At 43.1% G+C, this 23,979-nt stretch overlaps 1 protein-coding gene across 3 annotated transcripts in view; it reads left to right on the forward strand.

Moving 5' to 3' along the window:
- Nucleotides 1–23,979, forward strand: part of cacna2d2a (calcium channel, voltage-dependent, alpha 2/delta subunit 2a) — a 362,960-nt gene that overhangs the window by 184,936 nt on the left and 154,045 nt on the right. For 2 of the 3 annotated variants that reach the window (XM_055647851.1, XM_055647852.1), the window contains exon 5: nt 20,486–20,530. The exons of the other annotated variant lie outside the window; for it this stretch is intronic. In XM_055647851.1, the coding sequence (XP_055503826.1) occupies nt 20,486–20,530 (45 nt within the window). The remainder of the gene's footprint in view (nt 1–20,485; nt 20,531–23,979) is intronic. 3 annotated transcript variants of the gene reach the window in all.

Raw genomic sequence — 23,979 nt, forward strand, 5'->3', positions numbered from 1 at the left:
GGGTGATCCCATGCGCAGGGTGCCTTTATCCTTCGTGTAGCAATTATGGGATTGGGAAATGCCGTTGGAGTAGCCAGAACAAATGACCGGTGGAATGGTGGCATTCATAGATGGTGCACACTGCAGTCACTGTGTGCCTGTGATTGCTGTAAGCAATATTGAGGTCGGTGAGCGGGATGCCGTTCAAATGGCCGGCTTGGTCCTGGATGATGTCAAGCATCTTGAGAGTTGTTTGCGCTGTATTCATCCATGCAGGTGTTCCATCACATTCCTGACTTTGGGGGGTCCGGATGTGAGTCACTCACTGCAGGAGACCCCAGCCTCTGACCTGTTCTTGTACGCATAGTATTTGTGTGGATGGCTCCGTTGAGTTTCTAGTCAATGGAGAATCATTGAAAATAATGATTGTAATGCCATTGAATGTTAAGGGCAGATAGATACATAGAAACATAGAAAATAGGTGCAGGAGTAGGCCATTCGGCCCTTCGAGCCTGCACCGCCATTCAATATGATCATGGCTGATCATCCAACTCAGTATCGTGTACCTGCCTTCTCTCCATACCCCCTGATCCCTTTAGCCACAAGGGCCACATCTAACTCCCTCTTAAATATAGCCAATGAACTGGCCTCAACTACCTTCTGCGGCAGAGAATTCCAGAGATTCACCACTCTCTGTGTGAAAAAAGTTTTCCTCATCTCGGTCCTAAAAGATTTCCCCCTTATCCTGAAACTGTGACCCCTTGTTCTGGACTTCCCCAACATCGGGAACACTCTTCCTGCATCTAGCCTGTACAACCCCTTAAGAATTTTGTAAGTTTCTATAAGATCCCCCCTCAATCTTCTAAATTCTAGCGAGTACAAACCGAGTCTATCCAGTCTTTCTTCATATGAAAGTCCTGACATCCCAGGAATCAGTCTGGTGAACCTTCTCTGTACTCCCTCTATGGCAAGAATGTCTTTCCTCAGATTAGGAGACCAAAACTGTACGCAATACTCCAGGTGTGGTCTCACCAAGACCCTGTACAACTGCATTGTACTGGTTGGACTGTCTCTTCTTGGAGATGCATACGGGCAAGGGCTGCTTCATTAGCTGAGGAATTGTGAATGGAATTGAACATTTTACTATCCCACTTCTGACATTATGACATTCTGACATTATGATATTGATAAAGCAGATGAACATGGTTGGGCCCCAGCAGACTACCATGAGGAGTTTGTCAGGATAGTGGGCCGGAGCCCAACTATCTTCAGCCAGATTGTATGAACATTACTGGATAAACATGAAGGAATTTATATTATAAACAGCAGAGACTAACAATGGGTGCATCCGTTTGTCTGCTGTGAATTGCAAGGTCATTTATTCTTTGTCAGAAAGCAGAAAAGGCTAAAAACACAGAAGCTCAGGTGATATCTGTGAAAAGAGAAAGAGTTCATTTCCTGACAAAGGGTTATGGATCTGAAATATTGTCTCTGTTCTGTTTCTCTCTCCACTGATGTTGGCATTTTCGGCTTTTGTGTCAGATTACAGGATCTGTAGATTTTAAGTTCTCTGACAAAAGTCTGTTTGTCCCACCACTTGGCTAAAACCACCATGTGAATTTAAATGGAAGCTGCCTTATGTAAGGTCATTGAAGAAAGGGAGACTTGAATTTATCTTGTATCACTCAAACCCTCACGAGATTGCAAAGTGCTTTCCAGCTAATTAAGTTACCTGTTGAAGTGTGTTGAGCAGTGTAATGTGGGAAACAGCAGGCAAGATTAAATTCCCCCTGGTGACAATGTATAATGACCTGTGATCTCTTTTAATGATGGTTTGTTGAAGCATGACTATTGGACCTTGCACCAAGAAACTCTGTGTACATACTATTCTCTGTACAGAATCTCGAATGCCAGAATCTCACTTTCCAGGCATCCCTTAGTCCGCAAACAACCTTCTTCAATCAACTTTTGCAAGTTTCTGTTTAACACAATCAAAGTTGGCCTTGTCCCAATTTAGAACTTTCCCTTGCGGACCAGCCCTTTTCTTATCCATAACTATTTAAAAGTTAATAGAACCATGGTCGCTGAATGAACCACGGCTCATTCATTGACACGTCAGCCGCTTGACCTGCCCTATTGCCTGAGAGTAGGTCAAGCTATGACCTCTTCCATGTCGGATCATCTACATTGCTTTTGCATCTTCCATCCTCTAGTGCATGTAAAGTCCAGCCTGTCCAATCTCTGTTCATAAAATAGCTCACTAATCCCAAGTATTTGTCTACTAACATCCTTCCTTAAATATGGAGATCAATATTGTGCACCGTATTCCAAAAGTGGTCTCACCAATGTTAAATATAACTGGCTTAATTACAGTTCCCAGAGAAGGGACAAAGGGGAACCAGTGAATATAGGCTATCTGGATAACCAGTGGGCATTGGATACAACAATATAAAGCTTTGAGGTTAGCATAACTTATTACTATGGGTAAAGGACCGACTAACAGAGAAAATAGAGAGTTGGCAAAATTGATTATTTTCAAACTGTTGAGCTGTAACTCACAGGATTCAATGTATGGGCCTCGGATATTTGCAACCTATATTAACAACATTAATGAAGGGACTGAGAAGGGTCAAATCTGTCATTAGGTTGGAAAGCAATTTTAATTATGTTTAGAGATACATCGTAGATACAGCCCCACAGAGTCTGCTCCAACCAATGCTCACCTCACTGTTCACAGTTACAGACTGCAGTAATCACATGACCACAGGTATTAGCATCACTTGTCACGAACACCCTAGTTCCCCTCTCCCAACCTTCTTACTGTGTTGGGATGTATAATTCTCCAATGTAAGGGATAGTTCCTGTAAACTCCAGGATGGGAAATGTCTAATCCTGGCTCACCTCCAACTCCAGTGCAAATACTAACACAAAATAATTATTCAATTTTATTTTCAGTTACCATATCAACGTCTAATTTTTAAGTGGCCGACATCGCTCCTGTCTACAATCTTATTATTAGTAATGATTTTAAAAAGTATATTAATTGACAAAAATATATAAAATAGATGTAGAAGTAGACTACTAAGTCTACTCTGCCACTTAATAAGGTCACTGCCACTTAGTAAGTGGTTCATTTCTTACAAGTTTCTTTCCGTAAATGCCGTATTTTTGTACTTGGAAGCTCTTGTCTTTCAGCCTACCTTCCATTCACTTTGTAACTCTCCAGTCACCAGTACTTGGCTTTCCTTTGGCAACATTTTGCCTATTATAAGCTTTCTCTTTTAGTTTATGTTCTCAGTAAATGCTTTGGTCATCAATGGCTGCTTTTACGGGCATGTGGAATTATTGCTCCTTCCCATAAAGTGCTGCAACATCACATCACATTCATTTTGTTTTGGCTCCCTCCCACTGACCTTCTGTTGTTTTGCCTAGTAACAGATTTTAGCAATGGGCAGTATCTGTTGCATAAGCTTTAACTGAGGTGAAAGTCTTGGAACCAATTTTCCCCATCAGACACTGCACAAAACACTTTGGATTTGGGAGAAAAGTTCATGCACAGTTTAGATGTAGTTACATTTGGTGGGGCCAGTTTTACTTGATTCTGGGACATTTTGTCCTGGGCCAGGAAATGCCGACGGCTTGTTGCTGAACAGTGGTCATTTCTTCTATATGTTCTTGGGACTGTGAGATTCCAGTGTTGGTGCATACATGCTGAACTCATTGGGCATGTTGCCATCTGTGCTGTGATCACTGAGTGCCAGTGAACAAATTTACTGAACTTCCATTCTTTTCAATGGAGGGGGGTCAATTAAGAGGGGAAAGGATAAGAATTAGAATTATGTTCAATTTCTTTTCAAATAAATGGATTGATTATTTAAAAGCTTTTTAATTTTATTGTTCTGTTTTTAAATTGCTTTATTGATTTTATTAATTTCGAACGATTCTGAATGTGAGGCTAAGTCAGGGTTGTGGCCAGATCAGTTTGACAAGTTTTCACATGGTTTGTGGGTGGGGCTTGCTTGTCCCGCATGTTACTTCGGAGTCACGTGAGTGATTCCGTGAAGACCCCAGCTCCAGTGCGCATGCGGCATTGTCGCACAGCGTGCAGAACGCGGCAGCCAGCGGGAGTCGGGTTAGCTCCCGCATCCAGGGACGAGAGGTAAGTACTTACCTTAATCGGGCCTTGTGATTTTTGCTCCAGGGGGAGCAAAGTGAGGCATGGTGAGCGGGCCCCGTTTCGACTCCAGCGTGGGGCCGACAGTGACGGGGAAAAGGTGCCACCCGGACCGCTAACGCTGCGGACCGCTGCTAGGAGCTACGCTAATGCCGGTCCGCTGAACAGCTGTTCCGTACAGCCGCGGACCGGCGGGAAAATTTTAAAAAACCCGACCAGCAGCCCTGCAGACTCCTGACCAGGAGAATCACCGCCCGGGAACCGCCACAACGCCGCCTGGAAAACGGCAGGCAGCCTCTCCTTACAGGTAAGGGGAAATTTACCAATTTACAGGTTTCATCTTCCTCCAAGCTGGAAAGGTTGGAGAAGGCAAAATAAGATATGTCTGTCTCCCCAAGCCAAAGGAGGTTGAAGTTCACCTCCAGGAGAAGGATTCTGCCCAACTCCACACGAGGGTCCTTATCTGGGAGGCAGCCCCGGTAGCGGTGTGCTCCCGCTCACTCGACACCGAGCCGCTTGTGCCGCCGGTGTAAAACTGGCTGAATGCCAAGGGAGCTAACACTCCTACCCCAGTGCCATTGCACTAGCCATCTCCCTTGTCGAGGGATTGATGCAACAGGGAGTGGAGTGCTTTGCCTCCTCCCATTTAGCGCATCCTTTATGCTCCTTTTTTAAGGGCTAAGGAGGCCAGGGCTGGGCTGGCTTAAGCGCTGGGCAGGCGGACGAGAACAGCAGTATGCCAGGGGAGCAGGATCAGGAAGAGCCACTGGGTGTCGTGCCACTACATGGCTCCTCCACGCGACCATCTTCCCAACAAAAGCCCTGCAGGAGCAGGCCTTTCCAGAGGCAAATCCGCAGGCAGCTGGGTCTCGTAGACTCACAGACAAGCAGCGAATTCTACGGAAGGTCAAGATGTTACCACCTTTGCTCGCCTTTGGTGCTGACGCCTAAGATGTTCCCATATTTGGGATACTCGACTGAACGATGGTGCATATAGACCTGCCCGCAACCCCGAATATATGGGGCTATGCAAACCGCTGCTGCGGGGAAGAGGGAGCAGGCTATGGTACGAGCAGGACATCACATCCAACACCCAGCTGGCAGCACCCCTCGGCATCCACCAGCAATATCAAACAAGGACAACATCCACGCATCTGTCCTCATCAATCTTGTTTGTGATCACCCTGAGTGAAAATGTTGCCCCTCAGGTTCTTATCTTGCCCCTGTCACCTTAAACTTTTGTCCCCTGGATTTTGATACCCATACCATGGGTAAAATACTCTGTGCATTCACCCTATCTATTCCCCTCGTGATTTTATATACCTCTATAAGGTCACCATGCAGCCTGCTGTGCTCCTAGAAGTCCTAGCCTACCCAACCTATCCCTATAGCTCAGGCCCTTGGGTCCTGGCAACATCCCCGTAAATCTTCTCTGCGCTCTTTCCAGTTTAATGACATCCTTCCTATCGCTGGACGACCATAACCGAACAAATGTGTGATTTAGTTACTATAACAGCATTTAAAAGAAACATAGAAACATAGAAAATAGGTGCAGGAGTAGGCAATTCGGTCCTTCGAGCCTGCACCGCCATTCAATATGATCATGGCTGATCATCCAACTCAGTATCCTTACCTGCCTTCTCTCCATACCCCCTGATCCCTTTAGCCACAAGGGCCACATCTAACTCCCTCTTAAATATAGCCAATGAACTGGCCTCAACTACTTTCCTGGACTGGTACATGGACAGGAAAGGTTTAGACGGATGTAGACCACTAGCTTAGTTGGGGCTTCTTGGTTGGCATGGACAAGGTGGCCCGTAGGTCCTGTTTCCATGCTGAATGTGACCTCTTCAAAAAAACTTGCAATTTGCAGATTAGTGAGACATTTTCCAACGCACAAGGACATGCTAATTTTCTCTAATCCAGTTACTCGTGCCTATCCACATGCTGGTAGATCCTCCATCACAGAATTCCCACCAACAATTTTCCCACCACTGACATCGGACTCACCGGCATGTAAATCTCTGCCATGTCTTTGCTGCCGTTCTTAAATAACAGTACAACATTAGCCACACAATCTTCCGGAACCACACCTATGGCTAAAGGTGATGCAGGGACCTCTGCAATTTTCTCCCTAGCTTCCCATTGATCAAGCACTGGGGATGTATCTATCTTAATGCGTTTTAAAACCACCAATACATCTTTTCAGATTTTGGATAAGATCTAAAACATCACAACTCATTTGCTTCAATTTCCTAGATTTGATTAACTTCTCGGTAAAAACTGATGATCATTTTTTATTTAGTATCTCCCCCATCTTGTGTAGCTCTACACAAAGACAGCCATGCTGATCTTTATGGGAACCCATTTTTACCCTAGCCACCCTTTTACTCTTAATATACCTTAAGATTTTCCTTTACCTTGCCAGCCAGATCCATGTCCTTTTTTAGCCCTGCTGATTGCCTTTGTAAGTGTACTCCTGCACTTATGCTCACCGAGGGATTTGCTTGATCCTGACTATCTAAGTGTGACATACTGTATGCCTGCTTCTTTTTTTCTGACCAGATCCTCTGCATTGCTCATCAACCTGGGATCCCTGTATTTGCCAGACTTGTCCTTCACCCTTAACAGGAACATGCTACCCTGTATCTCACTTTTGAAAATCTCACACTTGTCAGGTATCCCCTTACCTGAAAACAGACTCTTCCAATCATCCTCTGCAAGTTTCCACCTAATCCCTCCAAAATCAGCCTTGCCCCAATTAAGATAGAAGCTTAACATGTGCACCAGTTTTATCCTTCTCCATAACTGTTTTAAAACTAATTGAATTATGATCACTGATCCCAAAGTGCTTCCCCACTGACAGTGCAATCACTTGCCCTACGTCACCCCCAGACAGGGGATCTATTGTTAAACTCTCTCTAGTAGGACTATAATTAAGGAAGTGTTCCTGGACACTTTGCACTATCAGTACCCTGTCAATATTAAGGAAACAGAAATCTCTTGTCAATAATATCATATTATTCCTGCAGCTCCCTACACATCTGCTCCTCAGATCCATGCTGTCTTTTGGGGGGTGTATTGTACAGTCCCATCAAAGTTCTTTATTTTCCATTACATTTTCTAAGTTCTACCGTTATAGCCTCATTTGGCAATAGCTCAATAATACCTTCTCTAGGTACTGTAGATATGTGCTCCTCGATCAACATCCTCCCTTCCTCTCTTATCTACATTGTTAGGACAACTGAAGCATTGGTCACCTGGAATATTGAGCTGCAGCTCCTGTTTTTCTCTCAGCCATGTTTCATTTATGGCTAAAATATCACAACTGAACCATCCTTTCATCAACTAGAGAACGGTCCTGACCTACCATCCATCTCATTGACGACCCTCTGACTACCTTTAATTGGACTTTGCTGGACTTTGACTTGCACTAAATGTTATTCCCTTTAACCCTGTGTCCGTACATTGTGGGCGGCTTGATTGTCATAATTTATTGTCTTTTCACTGACTGGATAGTATGCCACAAAAAAGCTTTTCAGTGTACCTCGGTACGTGACAATAATAACAAGACTCAACTAAACTAAGCCATGCAAGTCATGCCATAAAAACAGAAAATACTGGCAACAACCACCAGGTCAGGCAGCATTTGTGGAAAGAAAAGATTGGTTAATGTTTCAGATTGAAGACAAAATGCTTGGTCACCTTCATGAGACCTTTGTGATGATCCAAACAAAGTGCCCCGGAGAGCCCAGGTGGGTTTTTGCTAGAGACTCTCCAATGGTGTGATAATGAGGGCACAGGAGGAGAAGGAGGAAGAGGGCAAATGCAATAATAGACTCTTTCTGGTGTACTGACAAGGCATGTGTTGTCACGAGATTTAAGCTGAGGTTCCAAGTCCATTGTCAGAGGACATATGACTACTTATGTTATACTTCTACATGGAAAGACATTGCTAACAATTGGAGGTGCAATGAAACTGCAGGTGCTAGAAATGTGAAATAAGACATAAAATGCTGGAAACAGTGGGTCGGGTAGCATCTATTGAAAGAGAAATAGTTAATGTTTCAGGTTGTAGAACATTCATCAGAATGTTCAGAACCATCCGCTCGATGAAAAGTTGCTGACCCGAAAAGTTATCTTTCTGTTTCCACACATATTGCTTGATCCGCTAAGTTTTTTCCAGCACTATCTGTTTTTATTAGAGTTTAAATGATGAGTGACAAGTTGTCATTATACTGCATGAGAACTTAGCAATGGCCATTAAAGAATAAAGAATTTTAGCCACTTCCCCCTTGACCCTCAGCAGTATCACAATTGAATGAAAGCCCACTGGTCACCATCTAATTCAAGTGCCTGCAAAAGAGACAACTCCAGATGCAAACAACGTAAATGATTTCCACATACGTCAGGACCTCTGGAGAATGCTCTCCGTTTTCCTATGTGAAAGCCATTGCAAATATGCCGAAGAAGCTTCAACGCATTCAGCACACAGAGCCTCCTGCAATGCACCCCCATTAACCACTCTGAATGCTCACCACTGAGAAGGCTGAAGCCAATTGTGTCCTAGATTTAGCCTGCCTTGCAGCTGCTATTTGACAGAGGTCCAAGTGATTTACTCTCTGGAGCTCCCTTGTGCAAGCTTTTGCACTGTTTGAACTCAGCCACAAACCTGTCTCTCGGCATAGCAGCTCTCATTTATTATACACAAAGCCAGGACTGCAGTGGCGCCATTGGGATTGCAGTACATCTCTGATTGTCCTCATAGCTCTCAGTCTACACATTTATTTTGGACGGATGAAAAATTATTGGAGTCAACTCCCGGAGCATAGAACTGATACATGCTGAGAGAGGTGATTTGTAAAATATTCCCCTGATTCTAAAAGTCTGACCTCGCCCTCAAGGTGCATTTACATTGCGGTGAATGCCTAAAGCGTGGGTAATGCAGGGTGATGTCCACTTATACAGTTCCTTCGAGATGGAAAATGACTTGTTTTCTTTTAGTTGTCTAGACCATGCGCTATGTGAGGAAACAGGAACAACTAAGCGGGCGATCAGAAGGTCAAAAAATTGCTAAAAAATGTAATTTGCAAGTTTGATTAAGAATTCTGAAGCTTTTTGTATGTACATTAAAAATAAGAGGATGAGCTGAGAGATGGTAGGAATCACCTTGTAGTCAGAGGATGTACGTGAGGTACTAAATGAGCACTTTGCATCTGCATCACATAGGATGGCACAGTGGCATAGTGGTAGACCTGCTACCTTTCAGCGCCGGGAACCTGGGTTTGGTCCTGTCTGTAAGAAGTTTGTACGTTCTCACTGTGACCGCATGAGTTTTGACCGCAGGTGCTCTGGTTTTGTCCCACACTAGCAGGTGGCACGGGTTTGTAGATTGGCTTTGGTAAAATTATAAATTGTCCCTAGTGTGTGCAGGATAGTGCTAGTGTTCGGGGTAAACATGACCTGTAGGCGCCGACTCGGTGGGCTGTTTTGCAGTGTATCTCCAAAATCTACAGTCTAAAGTGGAGAAGGACTTGAAGGACAGTGAGATCAGAGTGGACAATACAAATACGCTGGGGCATTTTGAGATTGAGAAGGAGGCGGTGCTGAGGCTCTTGAAGAGCATTAAGATTTCCCCAGGGCCTGATGGGATCTTATCCCAGTTATTGATGTACGCAAGTGAAGAGATTGTAGAACTGGAAAGTTCCCTTTTGTTTAAGAAAGTGTTCCTTTGTTTCTTAAAGGAAGTAGAGTGAATACAGGGAACTGGAAGTGGTAGGGAAACTATTGGAGAGAAATTTTAAAGATAGGATTTACTCTTATTTGGAAGAGAATGGGCTAATTAGGGAGAGCCAGCACAAATTTGTGCACGACAGGTCATGTCTTACTAACTTGATTGAGTTCCTTGAGGAGGTGACGAAGGAGATTGATGAAGGTAGGGTTGTGGATGTTGTAAACATAGATCTTAGTAAGGCTTTTGATAAGGTCCCTCATGGTAATCAGGCTGATTAAGATGTACAGGATTTACGAAGACTTGGTCATATGGATTTAGAACTGGCATATTCATAGAAAACAGGGTCATGGTGGAAGATAGATATTCTGGCTGAAGGTCTATGACCGATGGAGTTCATTAGGAATCTGTGTTGGGACCTCTGCTTTTTGCGATAGATATAAATGACCTAGCCATAAATGTAGATGAGTTGGTGGGTCAGTTTGCTCACTACAACAAATTGGAGGAGTTACAGACAGTGAGAAATGTAATCAAAAGATGGTGCGACATATAGATCAGCTGCAGAAATGGGCAGAGAAATGGCAGGTGAAGTTTAACCCAAGCAAGTGTGAGGGGTTGAACTTTAGGAGGTAGATTGTTAGGGGAGTGTATACGGTTAATGGCAGGATCCTTAACGGCATTATCGTGCAGAGGGATACAGGAGTTCAAGTTCATAGCTCACTGAAGGTAGCAGCACAAGTAGATAAGGTGGTAAAGAAGGAGTATGGTACACTTGCCTTCATTGATCGGGGCATTGAACATAAGAATTTAAAACAAATCCATGCTGGTGCAAGAGGTGGGCTGCAGTGTTCTGTTGCTGGGGTAAGATTAGGGCTGTGTAGGTTGGTTCAAGGTCATGGTGGTTGTAGGGAAGTAGCTGTCCCTGAACCTGGTGCTGTGAGACTTCAAGCTTCTGTACCTCCTGCCCGATGATGGCACCAAGAAGAGGGCATGGCCTGTATGGTAGCGATCCTTGAGGATAGATGCCACCTTCTTGTGGCAACACCTTAATATCTCAAGATTCCCACAAAGCTAGCTTCTGAGGAAAGGTTTTTTTGAATATTTTGTGACAACAGGAAATGAAGACCTGAGTGACTTTCTCCGGCAACTAATTTGTATGTTGTATCTGGATCCTTTACTTACAGTGCCTCAATTCATTGCTCTCCATCTATTCCTCACAATGATATTGTTACTTGGGTCCTTTACTCAGAGAAAACATCTCACACCATGAACATTAATCACAGTGGGTATTTCAAATTAATCTTCCTCGATCAATCTCCTTCGTCAGAGTATGCCTGTCACCCTGATCCAGCACTGAATTTCTTATTTAATTACTCTCAAATGCTTCAATATTTGTCTTGACATAGGTGTGAAAATGTAGCACTGACAATTCAGAGTGTTTTGCCTATACAACATGCTGGATCGTTGCGTTGGCCTTTGAGTTGGACATTGGTTATAATTTCATGTAGGACATGGCAGTGTAATCAAATACGAGCATTGCCTCACAACGCGCATGGTGCCGTTTTGAATTACCGCAAACACGAAGGCTCACATTCCATATTCTACATGAAATTTGTTAATGATCTCCATAATGTTTGCAGCCCAGTCAATGCTTACTGTGGGGAATATCTGAAGCAAGAGTTGCTGTCTCAATATATTTGAAAATTATTAACATCAACTTTAGTAGCATGTTGCTTTACTCAATTCATCCTGCTTTGGCCCACAGGGGGCCATTGTCTCTGTGAATAATCACTTAGAAACCCCCAATTAAGCAGTGTCATTCTAGCGTGTAGTTGGAACTCTGCAAGAGGGAGCTAAGAATAGCACTAAAGATGTGCCTGTGTTACATAAAAAGTGCAGTGATGTTAATATATTCATTAATTATCTAATGAAACATTTAGCAGATAAAGCACTGCATTAAGTTGATGAAGGAATCTCATTACTGAAAATATTTTTGCTCAGCTGTGAAAAAAGAAGTGGCGTCAGTGATAGAAATATCAAAGAGGTGCTAGAAACATTATGCTAGAAACCGTATGGTTGTTAAATAGAACCACCTTAAAATTGTAACCCGGTTTCAGTCTTTGATGTTAGATTACAATCTGTTAGTAAGTAATTGTATGTAAATTGTGTTAGGTGCACAAAATGGACTACAATACAGTGCATTATTTCTGCAATCTATTTTGTTTTCATTTATCAGATGGTCTCTGATGAATGTAATATAGGCTTTGATGTAATGGAAGCTTGGCTCGAAAAAACACCCATGTAGTCACCACAGCACAGGAAGAGGCCATTTTGGCTCGTCATGTCCATGCTGGCTCTCCATAGAACAATGCAGTCAGTCCTACACCAATACTCATAGGAAAGAACAGTAAATGCTGGTTTAAATCAAAGGTAGACACAAAATGCTGGAGTAACTCAGCGGGCCAGGCAGCATCTCTGGAGAGAAGGAATGGGTGATGCTTCAGGTCGAGACCTTTTTTCAGTCTCCAGCATTATGTGTCTACCAATACTCTCTCCCCAAAGCCCTGCAAGTTTATTTTCTCCCATCCACTTTGCTCTTATAATCATTGACTGTTCCAGTTTCCACACCCCCCACCCTCCCCAATTCCTCATTGGGAGTGATTTCCAGGCCATCTCTTGTCAATTTCTCCCTTTATTCTTGCACAAAACTTTATTCTGAGTGCCTTCACTCGATAATTAAAACATCTTTTCTCCGTCCATCTTAACTGAACCTGTCATAATTCTGTCCACCACCCTCAGATCCCCTCACAAGCTTCTTTGTTCCAAGAACAACCTCCAATTGCCAAACCAAATCTTAGAAGAGAAAAACGTACCTCAGGCACCTCAAGCTGACCAGAACTGACCATGGAGCTCGGTTAAAGTCCAGTGTAAACCTCCCTGCTTCTTGTCATCACTACCCTAATTAGCAAAACCCATTATCCCTTACGCCTTGCTAACTGCTCTTTCAATATCTCCTTCCTCCTTCAAATATCTGTGCGTATGTCAATTTTTGCTGCACACTCTTTACAACTGTGCCTCTGAGTCTATAATTGCTCTCCCAATTCCCTCGGCCAAAGTGCATCAACTCATACTTCTCTCTAATAAATTCTGCCTGCATCTGGAATGCCCATTCTGCAGTATAACATGCTGCAATCAATTGAACTCAATCACAGTGGTTGTCAAGCTATCCACACATAATAACTTCCTGCTCTTTATTTTAGATCACTGTTTGGGCAAATATGATTTTATATTGCATTTGGAAGTATTAACCATCATCCCCTTTGTTTGTTAACTAGTGATCTAAATCTTGAGTAAACTTAAGCAGGAAACTTAAGCATATAATAGAGTGTTTCCATCTTCACTTGCATTTTTATGCAATGTAGTCCAAGAAATGCCAAGGGAGCCAGAAAATGTGAAACTCCACTGAATGGCCACCGGCTATCCACATACCAAATCAAATTAGCTTTTGTTCTCAATGTCTATCAATGTGATCTGAAGGAAGTCACACATGACAGTGGAGTCCACTATCACTCTAACTCATGTGGTGAAAACAGCTTCTTCACACTGGCCTTCATCAGTAAGGTAATATGATGATAGAAGTTGGGATGTTATACCCGGAGGCTGCAGCGAATCATCCGATCAGCTGAGAAGGTTGACAAAAGTGCTGGAGAAACTCAGCAGGTGAGGCAGCATCTATGGAGCAAAGGAAATAGGCAACGTTTCGGGCCGAAACCCTTCAGAAGGTTGTTGGCTGCAAATCCTTCCCTCCATTGACGAACTGTACACTGCAAGGCCCAGGAAGCGAGGGGGTAAGATCATCTCTGACCCCTCTCACCCTGGCCACCAACTCGTTGAATCACTTCCCTCTGGAAGGCGACACCGGACTTGTCAAAGCTGCCACAGCCAGACATAAAAACAGCTTTTTTTCCACGAGTAATAGCTCTACTCAATAACCAAAAATCTGTAGCCTCCTTTTGCTCTGGTATTTTATTTAATTCACATGTTTAATCGATAAGGTTTTATTATTAATGTTTAATGTCTTATGTGTAACTCTTAATTGTCACTGTATGTCATGTTGTCACTTGCGCGTGGAGCACCAAGGCAAATTCCTTGTATGTGAACATACTTGGCCAATAAACTTACTTCATTTATTCATTCATTGCAGTAATGCAAGAGGTTGGTGAGCCTGCACTTGGAATGTTTTGTTCAGTTTGAGTCACCCTGCTGTAAAAAAGACAGCATTTAGCTGGAAAAAGTGCAGGAAAGATTTACAAGGATGTTGCTAGGTCTTGAGGGACTGAGTTCTAAGGTAAGTTGAGCAGGCTAGGATTTATTTCTTGGAGTGACAGAGACTGAGAGGTGATCTTATAGTGGTCTTAAAAATTGTGAGGGGATTAAATCAGGTGAATGCGCACAGGATTTATTCTAGGCTTGAGGAATCATGAACGAGAGAGATAGATGTAAGATGAAAGGGGAAAGATTTAATCAGAACCTGAGGGGCAACATTTTCACACAGGAGGCGTTACATATATGTATTGCCCTGCTAGAGGAAGTGGTTGAGGCAGTTACAATAATAATGGTTAAAACTATTTGGACAGGTAAGGTTTGGAGGGATATGGGTCAAATACAGGCAAATACATCCAGCTTAGTTGACATGGATCAGATGAGCCGTGGGGCCTGTTACTGTACAGTATGATTCTATGATTCTATCTGACAGTTTGTCTCCCAGCCACTGTGAATGCTGACTGCATGGGTCCCAACAAGCCATGTACGTCAGCTCTCCAGTAGTTCATTGATTTGACTGTAAGGGCCACAATTGGCTAATCGGGCTGTGTAGGTTGGCGCGCGAAGATTTTGTACATCCCAAAATCCTGGGGTGCCGCGAGCGACCCTGCCTACGTCACCATGCACCGTACGCACATAATGCGCACCATGCGTGCGTCGTGACGCGTAAATTATGTCGCGTAAGTTACACACAAATGACGCCCAAGTGGGACAAGCCCTTTAAGATTCAAAAACAACAGACATTGTAAATAAAAATTTAAATGAAAAATGCTGGAAATACTCAGCAAGTCAGACTGCATATGTGGAAGAGACACAGAGTTAATAGTTCAGGTCAGAGATTTGGTAGGCAATCTATATAGGTCACCAACAAGTTCTAAATCCAACCAGGTGGTGCCACAACAACTGACAAATTGTACTGAGTCTCCAAAAACTGCCAATGCATAATCTGATTGTTTCATAGAACATAGAACAGTGCAGCACAAGAACAACCTCAGCAAATGACAGCAAATTCTGACAGCATAATCTTAATAAATATCGTAACCGATGGTTTGCATCTCCAAGCAGCTTGCAAATCAGACCCTACATGTTTACAACGTGATCAAACTGGCTACAAGGGTCACCAATAAAGTCTAAATTACATTCATTGGGTCTTCGGCAAGTCAAATCTCATTATACGTCTCTCTAACAACTGTCATATCTTGCATGTTCCAAAAAACAGCTATATCTGACTGTAAACATCCTCGGCAACTGCCATATTTGATCGTATGTCTCCAAAGCAATGGCTAAATCTGACTATTTGGGTCTCTCAACAAGTCACATCTGACTGTACGTGTCACCAATATCCTCCAAATCTGACTAAGTCTCCTGGCATCTACTAAATCTATGTGTTTGCAACAACTGCCATTTCTTACTCAATTGTCCCCAAAGACTACCAAATGAAGCTGTGTAAATTAGTAATAATTGCCGCATTTGACCATATCATTTATGCAACACAGTTAATTCCTACTGCCAAAGTCTACAGTCTGGCTGCTCACTTAATCTGACCTGGAACATTCTGCAACACCTGCTAAACCTGGCTGTATTCTTGATCACATAATCTGCATCTAATTTCAGCACCCCATTCAGATGCACTCAATCTCACAAAACATTTTTATTTACTGATGTAGTGACTGAAACAAGAGTACAAGCAATCCTGAGCTCCCATTTAAGGGAGTGTAGTCCTTGTATGTAGCCTCGTACCTAACATTAAAGCAATGCTCAGTAGAAAATGAATAATGTTATCATCTTTCTTAGTTTTGATGCAGCGTACATTTTTGTCCCCTGGTGCTTTGAACATCTTGTATCCTCTTCATTGACTCTCGACATCTTTGTTTTCCTGTGAAATTGAGAGCCATATTTCCTGGAACCTTTGTGCTTCCTGCTGCAGGACTAGTGCCAAATGACAGAAAACTGCCCCTGTGTGTTTTTCTTCATTGTTCAATGTGCAGTCTTGGCACAGCAGCCCACAATGCTTGAAGTACCTTATGTGAATGTCAGAAGGAACAGTCAGCTGTTGGAAGCCTTCATTGTCATGGTCACTGAATCTAAATAAAATATACTGCATGGCAATCTGCATTTAAATGTCTGGTGAAACATCATACAATTATTATACTGTTTGGAGCACAAGTCTAGCTCAGACACCAAAAGTCACACTTCTGCACCTATGTTTGCTAAATCTAAGAAAGTGCATTGTATACACATGTCCCTAGTTGGAAATATCGTGAGGGGGAAGTCTGAGGGGGAAAGTTTGAGGGGGAAAGTTTAAAGGAGATGTGCCGGGCAAGTATTGTACATAGAGAGTAATGGGTGCCCAGAATGCACTGCCAGGGTGGTGGTGGAGACAGATTTGATTGTGACAATTAAGATGCTTTTAAATAGGCACGTAGATATGAGGGGAATATAGATCACCTTGCAGTTAGAAGAGATTAGTTTAACTTGGCATCGTGTGTAGGAAGGACCTGCAGATGCTGGTTTAAATCGAAGGTTGACACAAAATGTTGGAGTAACTCAGCGGGGCTGGCAGCATCTCTGGAGAGAAGGAATGGGTGACGTTTCGGATCAGGGGAGTGGGCGGGACAGAGATAAAATGTAGTGGGAGACAGTAAGACTGATGGGAGAACTGGGAAGGGGGAGGGGGATGGAGAGAGAGGGAAAGCAAGGGCTATTTTTGGCTAAAGGGATCAGGGGGTATGGAGAGAAGGCATGATCATATTGAATGGCGGTGCAGGCTCGGAAGGCTGAATGGCCTACTCCTGCACCTATTTTCTATGTTTCTATTTTAAGTTAGAGAAGTCAATGTTCATATCGCTGGGGTGTAAACTACCCAAGCAAAATATGAGGTGCTGTTCCTCTAATTTGCTCTGGACCTCACTCTGACAATGGAGGCCCAGGACAGAAAGGTCAGATTGGAAATGGGAGAGCTGAGCAACTGGGAGATCAGGTAGGTTCAGGCAGACTGAGCGGAGGTGTTCAACGAAACGATCGCCGAGCCTCCGCTTGATCTTGCCGATAATGCCGACCTGTGGGGCCTGTTTCTGTGCTGAACTGTGTTATATTCTTTAACTTTCAAAGATCTTCATGTAAACCCATAGGAATGCTGGTATATTCTTCCACCTTTTGAACAGCAGACTATTACCATTAACAAACATCAAACACAAATCGTACATTCCCAAAAAGCATTTATCTATATGTATATGGAACCTACAGATAAATGCTTTTTCTCTTGAACTCTGAAATCACCCATCTGGATTATAGTTGTTCTGTACCTTCATTTCATTTATCCACCTTAGTACGTCAATTCTTACTCCTTTTGTACAATGGAAACATTTGTAACCTCAGTTTTGACATTTTGTATTTACCTCATTTCAACAAGTTTTGGGAGGATTTGTTGAATTCCAGATTTCCGTGACCTCTTGTGTGTCCATCTGTACGACTTTTGATCAAATATTACTTAAGCAAGTGCAATTTCATCTCTGTTGTCAATTCAGAATCCAATCCCTTCTCCCTGCCTTCTCTTCACTCTTTTCCTCCTCTCTCTTTGTCTCTTCCTCAGTTACTCCCCAGCTCTTCCTCCCCTCTTCCTTTCTTCACTTTTGCTTCATCATTCTACCTTCTCTTTGTCTGTTATGTGTTAGTTAACTGTTACAAGCAAGCACTGAACTATAGTAGCTCTGAGATCAAAGTTGACAGTCACATGCACAGAACTCTAGAAACCTGACACCAAACTAAATATAATAAATCTACCAATTTGTCAAAAAGAAACAAATGGGTCTGTAGTAATCTTCAGGGAAGTGTAGCTGTCACCCCTACCAACCAGGTCTAAAGATATAAGAACCAGGAACATGGCCAGATGATCTTTGAGACTGCATTGGCAATTACCAACATTAATGTTTGTGATTCATTAGCTCGCTGGTTTATAGTGAACTCTTAATGCAGACATGACAAGTAAGTTTTTAAGAAGGAACTGCAGATGCTGGAAAATTGAAGGTAGACAAAAATGCTGGAGAAACTCAGCGGGTGCAGCAGCATCTATGGAGCGAAGGAAATAGGCAAGTTTCGGGCCGAAAACCTGCAAATAACCCCCAGCTACGGGTGCAGGTTTAACGGTGGATGTATTGGGGGTTATAGTGTGTACATTACTGGATAAGGTAAGGATGTCATGATGACTAAATGGAAGAGATTATGTTATTTTAATAGGTGCATTGGTTATATGGTGGATGTATTCATGATTTGGCATACTCCTTGGTTATGTTATACCTGTATAGGCATTTATATACGGGTATATGGATGCCTTTATGGTGAATTATATTCAGTGATTTCAGAAATTATATTGTGGGTGTGTCAGTGGCCATATGATGGGTGTGCCAGTGATTAGAAATGGGTGTGTTGGTCATTAGATGTTAGGGTATTGGTGATTATCTGGAGGATGTGTTTATATGTGATTATATGGTGGGCGTGTCAGTGATTATATGGAGAATGTGTTGGTGATTATACAGTGGGTGTGACAGTGATTTATACATTAGTCGTGCCGATGATTATATGTATATACATTGCTTATGTGATTTCTGTTTGTTTTGTGATAGTATTTGAGGTGTCTTGGTGATTATATGGAGGATATCAGTCATTCAGCTTTTCACGTTGGGCTTTGACACTTTGAATCATTAATTAGAAAATGGCATCCTTCTGCTCATGGCCTCTGTATTCACAGCATATTCCTATATTTCCTGTGTACATGTAACTTTGAAATTAATTTGTATTGTTGTTAAAATTAATCACAAGACAGAGTAGTTCTAGAGCCCTCTACAAGGAACTCTGATCTCCTATGTCAGACTTGGTTGATTGAGCTTAATATAACATTCTTACACAGTTCTTCATAAATATGCAGTTATATTTTATGAAGTACTGGTTCATTGAATCAAATCACTGCAACTTGAAAAGCCCTCTCCGGTTTAGAATCTAGCTAAATTAAAACCATTTATTGTAAAGCTGAAGATAGACACAAAAAGCTGGAGTAACTCAGGGGGACAGGCAGCATCCCTGGAGAGAAGGAATGGGTGACTTTTTGGGTCAAAAGCTGTCTTTTTTACAGGATAGTAATGTGTTTAGTAATGTTAAACTTACTATTTTCTACAAAATGAAATCTTCACTGTGCATTCAATGAGTGGCTCTCCCCCTCCTGCCTTTCCCATAGCCACACGCACCACACAAAGGAACCGGCAACTCACTCTCGGTGGAGAAGCCTCCGTCTACTCACTGGGTTTGCCGACAAACGCACCTTGGGCAAATCTGGTGCACTCTCACTTGGGGAACTCCAGTACATACTGTATGCCAAGGAAATTCCACAGGGAGGAGAGGTGACTTGTTTATCCTCAAGGAGCCTCACAAACGTGCAAAGACACACAAAATGCGAGAAGTTATAACACGCTCACTCACTCACTCACTCATACATCGATTCACCCTGGGAATTCCAACACCCTTTTATGAAGGAAATGTACCACATCACAGTCAGGATTTTGCAAACACATGGCATCTGCACAAATCTCTAACCAATACCAACTAACCCTATACCCGCCTCAGAAGCTCCGAGTTTTGTAGCAATTAGATTTTGAGGACTTGAAGGTATAGGCTTGCGCTATAACAAAAGAACAACTCATTGGTCTTACAACATTCCAAGAAAGGGTTTTGGTGAGTTTACTTATTCAGTGCATCTGAAACTGAGTGTGTTTCTCATTCTTATTAATGTTGGGGTAATCTTTGCATTGGAACATTATCAAGTCCTAACAACAGAAATTAAGTGTTCCCACACAAGGGAGGTGTGAGCAAGTGTAAAGCAGTGATTATGACATGGTATAAATCTGAGTTGCCATGGAAACGCCATAACATGCCTGAGTCCAAGTACTTCCAATTTTTTTGGTTGGAAATTACTGACTATGCTGTAAAGGGCAGTATTTTAGCAAGTAAGAGGTTTAAACATTCAGGATGGAGTGAATTGGAGACTGACAGTAAAAGGAATGTAGTGCGATTCGTAACCAAGTTCATTCTGAGAAAGATTGATCATGATGGAAGTTGAGAACTGGTGATAGAGGATTGACTGAATTGAATGCTGTGCCTGAAGATGCAGCTTCTTCCAGAGAAGAACATCTTATCTGTAGAACCATTGCCAAATTGAATATTGGCTACTGGTTGAAGACACACTAATCTGAAGCCTTTCTTTGTATTTATTCTTATATTTCTTTTAGGAGCGAGACGTTTTATACTTTGATGCAAAAGCAGGAACATCAGATGTAAGTCCAGAAGTTGAATATTCATTGCATGTGTGACATTCAACTTTCGGATGTAACTCTCTGTCTTTGGTGTTGTGAGAGGTCTTGTCTCAGTGTGGTGTGAGATGCTGACAAACAAGGAGAAGAGCAATTGACTCATGTCTTGATATAGAGGCTGATAACTACATGGGGCAAGACAATTCAATGGACAGAATCAAATGATACCATCACAGCTCTCCTTTCTCAACCCCATCATCCTGAGCTCCCATTCTTACTAAAGCATCAAACATTTCATCCTTCCAATGGTTTAGCCAGTGAGTGGCTGAGCATGAAGATTTAATTCCGACTGTGCTGAGTTGCCCATCCACTGTTGCAAGGACGCACTTACTGGCTGTGGTGCTTTTGAATGTACGAGAAGGAAATCTGCCAGGAAGTCCATGCCTGATAGTACTCAGTGGTCGTTTCAGGAGCTATGTGAATGAGTGCCCACCATAACTAAAAGGGTTGCCCACAATTGAAGATCACCAAGTTCTTCCCAGTCCTTGCCCTCTTTAGGTATCAGAAGGTTGCTGGTGTCTGTAGATCTGTGCCTCAGTAAAGGGCAATGACTGGGGGGGGAAAAAACAAAGTAGTGGAAGAACTCAACAGGCCAGGCAACATCTGCGGAGGGAAAAGGACAAATGTAATTTCGGGGTCAGGACTCTTTATGTTTCCTGTCCATTTTCCTCCACAGACGCTGCCTGTCCCACTGAGTACTTCCAACACCCTGTTTTATGCTCAAGGTTCCAGAGTATCTTGCGCCTCCAAGAACTGGGAAGGATAAGCTAAATGAATATGCATTTGAAACATTATGAATCTCTATAGTCCGTCAACTCGCTATGGGAAACTTCGTAGAATGTGGCAGCAAAAATATCAGATAAGAGGCCCGGAAGACCAGATGGTGTACTTGGTCTGTCCCATACTACACTGACTGAGTGTGATTTGCATTCACATTCACTCTAACCACTCAACCGTACACAACCTCCAGAGGATTGAAGAGACCGACTTTGAAAATCACAGGTTTTCTATCCAATCCCCACAAATGATGAAACAATCTTCATTTGCCCACAGTTGTGTTGGCATTTGATATGTGATATTTGTTGCTTTCACGTTGTGTGTTTATGTTGTTTGCTTTGTACGTGGTAGTGTCCCTATAATTAAACTCCCACCTCATTTCCCAACATAGCCAATGTTTGCCAAATGCCTTTTGATGTGAAACGTGAAGGATTGTCGCCTTCCCTGTGTAAAGTCTCTAACGACAATCATTTTATTTAAAGTGCATTTCTGTGCTGATGAAAGTAAGTGCTGGGACACTGCCAGTTCTGGAACTCCTTGTCAACATGAAGCCCTCTCCAGTCAGGTACTGAATGGTGAAGTTACAATGAAACACATCCACAGTTACAGCCACCTCAGGGCACTCTCCACTGCCCCACATGAGGCTAATGTTTGATATCAGTTAGCACTGAGTTGTGTGGTTGGGCTCTTGCTCACTGAGGACTTAACATGGAGAACAGTCATTTTACATCAACCTCAAGGGGGCTGGACAGACTGATGAGTCAAACTGGAACCAGAGAGGATTCTCCTCGGGTTGAGGAGTGTAGGTCATAGCTTTGCTCCTATAGACTTTATTGGTATTGCCATTGGTTTATTATTATCACATGTACCAAGATACTGTGGAAAACTTTGGTTGCGTGCTATCCAGTCAAATCATACCATACATGAGGACATCATCACCGGTGATCAGTTGGAATCGAGTATGATTGTCTTCCTGGCAGGTTCGTTCCATGGTGTTTCCCACTTGTGTATGACATCCTTAAACGTGAGAGGGAGACTGGTTCACAAATAGCTATCATACGTACTTGACAGAGACAGACCTGGGTCCAACGGCACGGACTCCGCGTCGGATGGAAGTCTCTCCCTGCTGAAGCCTGCATTCACCTTTCCAATCCTATGGTGCAACTTTGATTGGCCAGCCATTATCCTCTGCCTGTTTAACCATTGATGTCATGTGCATGAGTATAATTAAACCATACACAAGCACAACAGGTAATGAAAAGAGAAAAAAAATATCAGAGTGCAAAATATAGTGTGACAGCGTTATTATGTTACAGTTACAGAGAAAGTGCAGATACAAAAACGGGCAAGGCCTCCTATTTAAGGTCCCTGGAGATGATGGGTCCAGGGAACTTAAATAACTCCACAGATGTGACTGTGGTGTTGTTGATGGTGAGTGGGGGGAGGGGAGGGGGAGCTCTCCTAAAGTCTACAATCAATTCCACTGTCTTAAGAGCATTGAGCTCCAGGTTGTTGCGATGGCACCAGATACCAGCTGTGTCACGTCTTGTCTGTAGGCAGATTCCTCCCCCATCCTGGATCAGTCCAATGGGGGTGGTTGCTGGCCATGAAGGACAGGGGCCTAGGTGGTGGAGTTGGGGAGTTTTGGTGGTAAGTGGTTGATTGGACAGGAGCAACCAAGCAGTCAAATGGTTCAGCGAGGGTTGTGCTGGGTGAGGTGGATGGCAGCCCAACTATCTAAAGGTGGGGTGGTGTTGGACAGCAGTCAAAGAACAAGTTCAAGCCATCTGTTCTGGTAAACCTATGATTTTGCATCTTCTTATCAGATCTTCTTGATTAGTATGGGTGTCGGAGGTTATGGAGAGCAGGCAGGCGAATAAACCAGGAGGCAAACCAGAAGAAACGTGTGCGCAAAGTACATGGAGGAGCAATGTGTTAACAATTTGCAACGCAGTTTCTCCCCGACTTTCACGTGCTTAGAACTTCACACCTCTCACATTGCCACACGCCCTCTCCCCACACAATCCTTCACACCCTTTCCCTCTGCCCACACACACTCCAACTTCACATCCTCTTCTTACACACACTCATTCACACCCTTTCCCTCTCTCCACATTCTCCATCTTCACATCCTCTCCCTCTCCCCACACACTTCATCACACCCTCTCCCCCCCCCCCCTCCCCCTGCACTCTCCATCATCACATTCCCTCCTTTTCCATACACTCTCCACACCCTCTCCAGCGTTCTGCATTCTCAGCACAGTAAAGGTATAATACAGGACTACATACTTGCTGAATGGTAATTGACAAAGCTGAGTAATCTGACAACCTCTGGATCCACTCAGAGATCTGCAGTCAGGCCACATTGAGTGTTGATGAACAGTAAAGGAACTAATGCCTGGAGGAGACTCCAAAAACATCCCCATCCTCAGCATGTAAGTACTTGAGACAAGGATTCAAACAACATTCCGACAAACTGCCATTCCCAGTTTCCTCCTGAGATCTCCGCTATCATGGAGCCAATCTTCCACCTATTCCATTCACTCCACATAATTTCCACAAACAGCTGCAGCACTTAATACATCAAAGTCTATGGCTGCAACAACATCCCATCCGCAGTACTGGAGACCTGCACT

The sequence above is a fragment of the Leucoraja erinacea genome, chromosome 16 (assembly GCF_028641065.1).
Source record: "Leucoraja erinacea ecotype New England chromosome 16, Leri_hhj_1, whole genome shotgun sequence".
NCBI lineage: Eukaryota > Metazoa > Chordata > Chondrichthyes > Rajiformes > Rajidae > Leucoraja > Leucoraja erinaceus.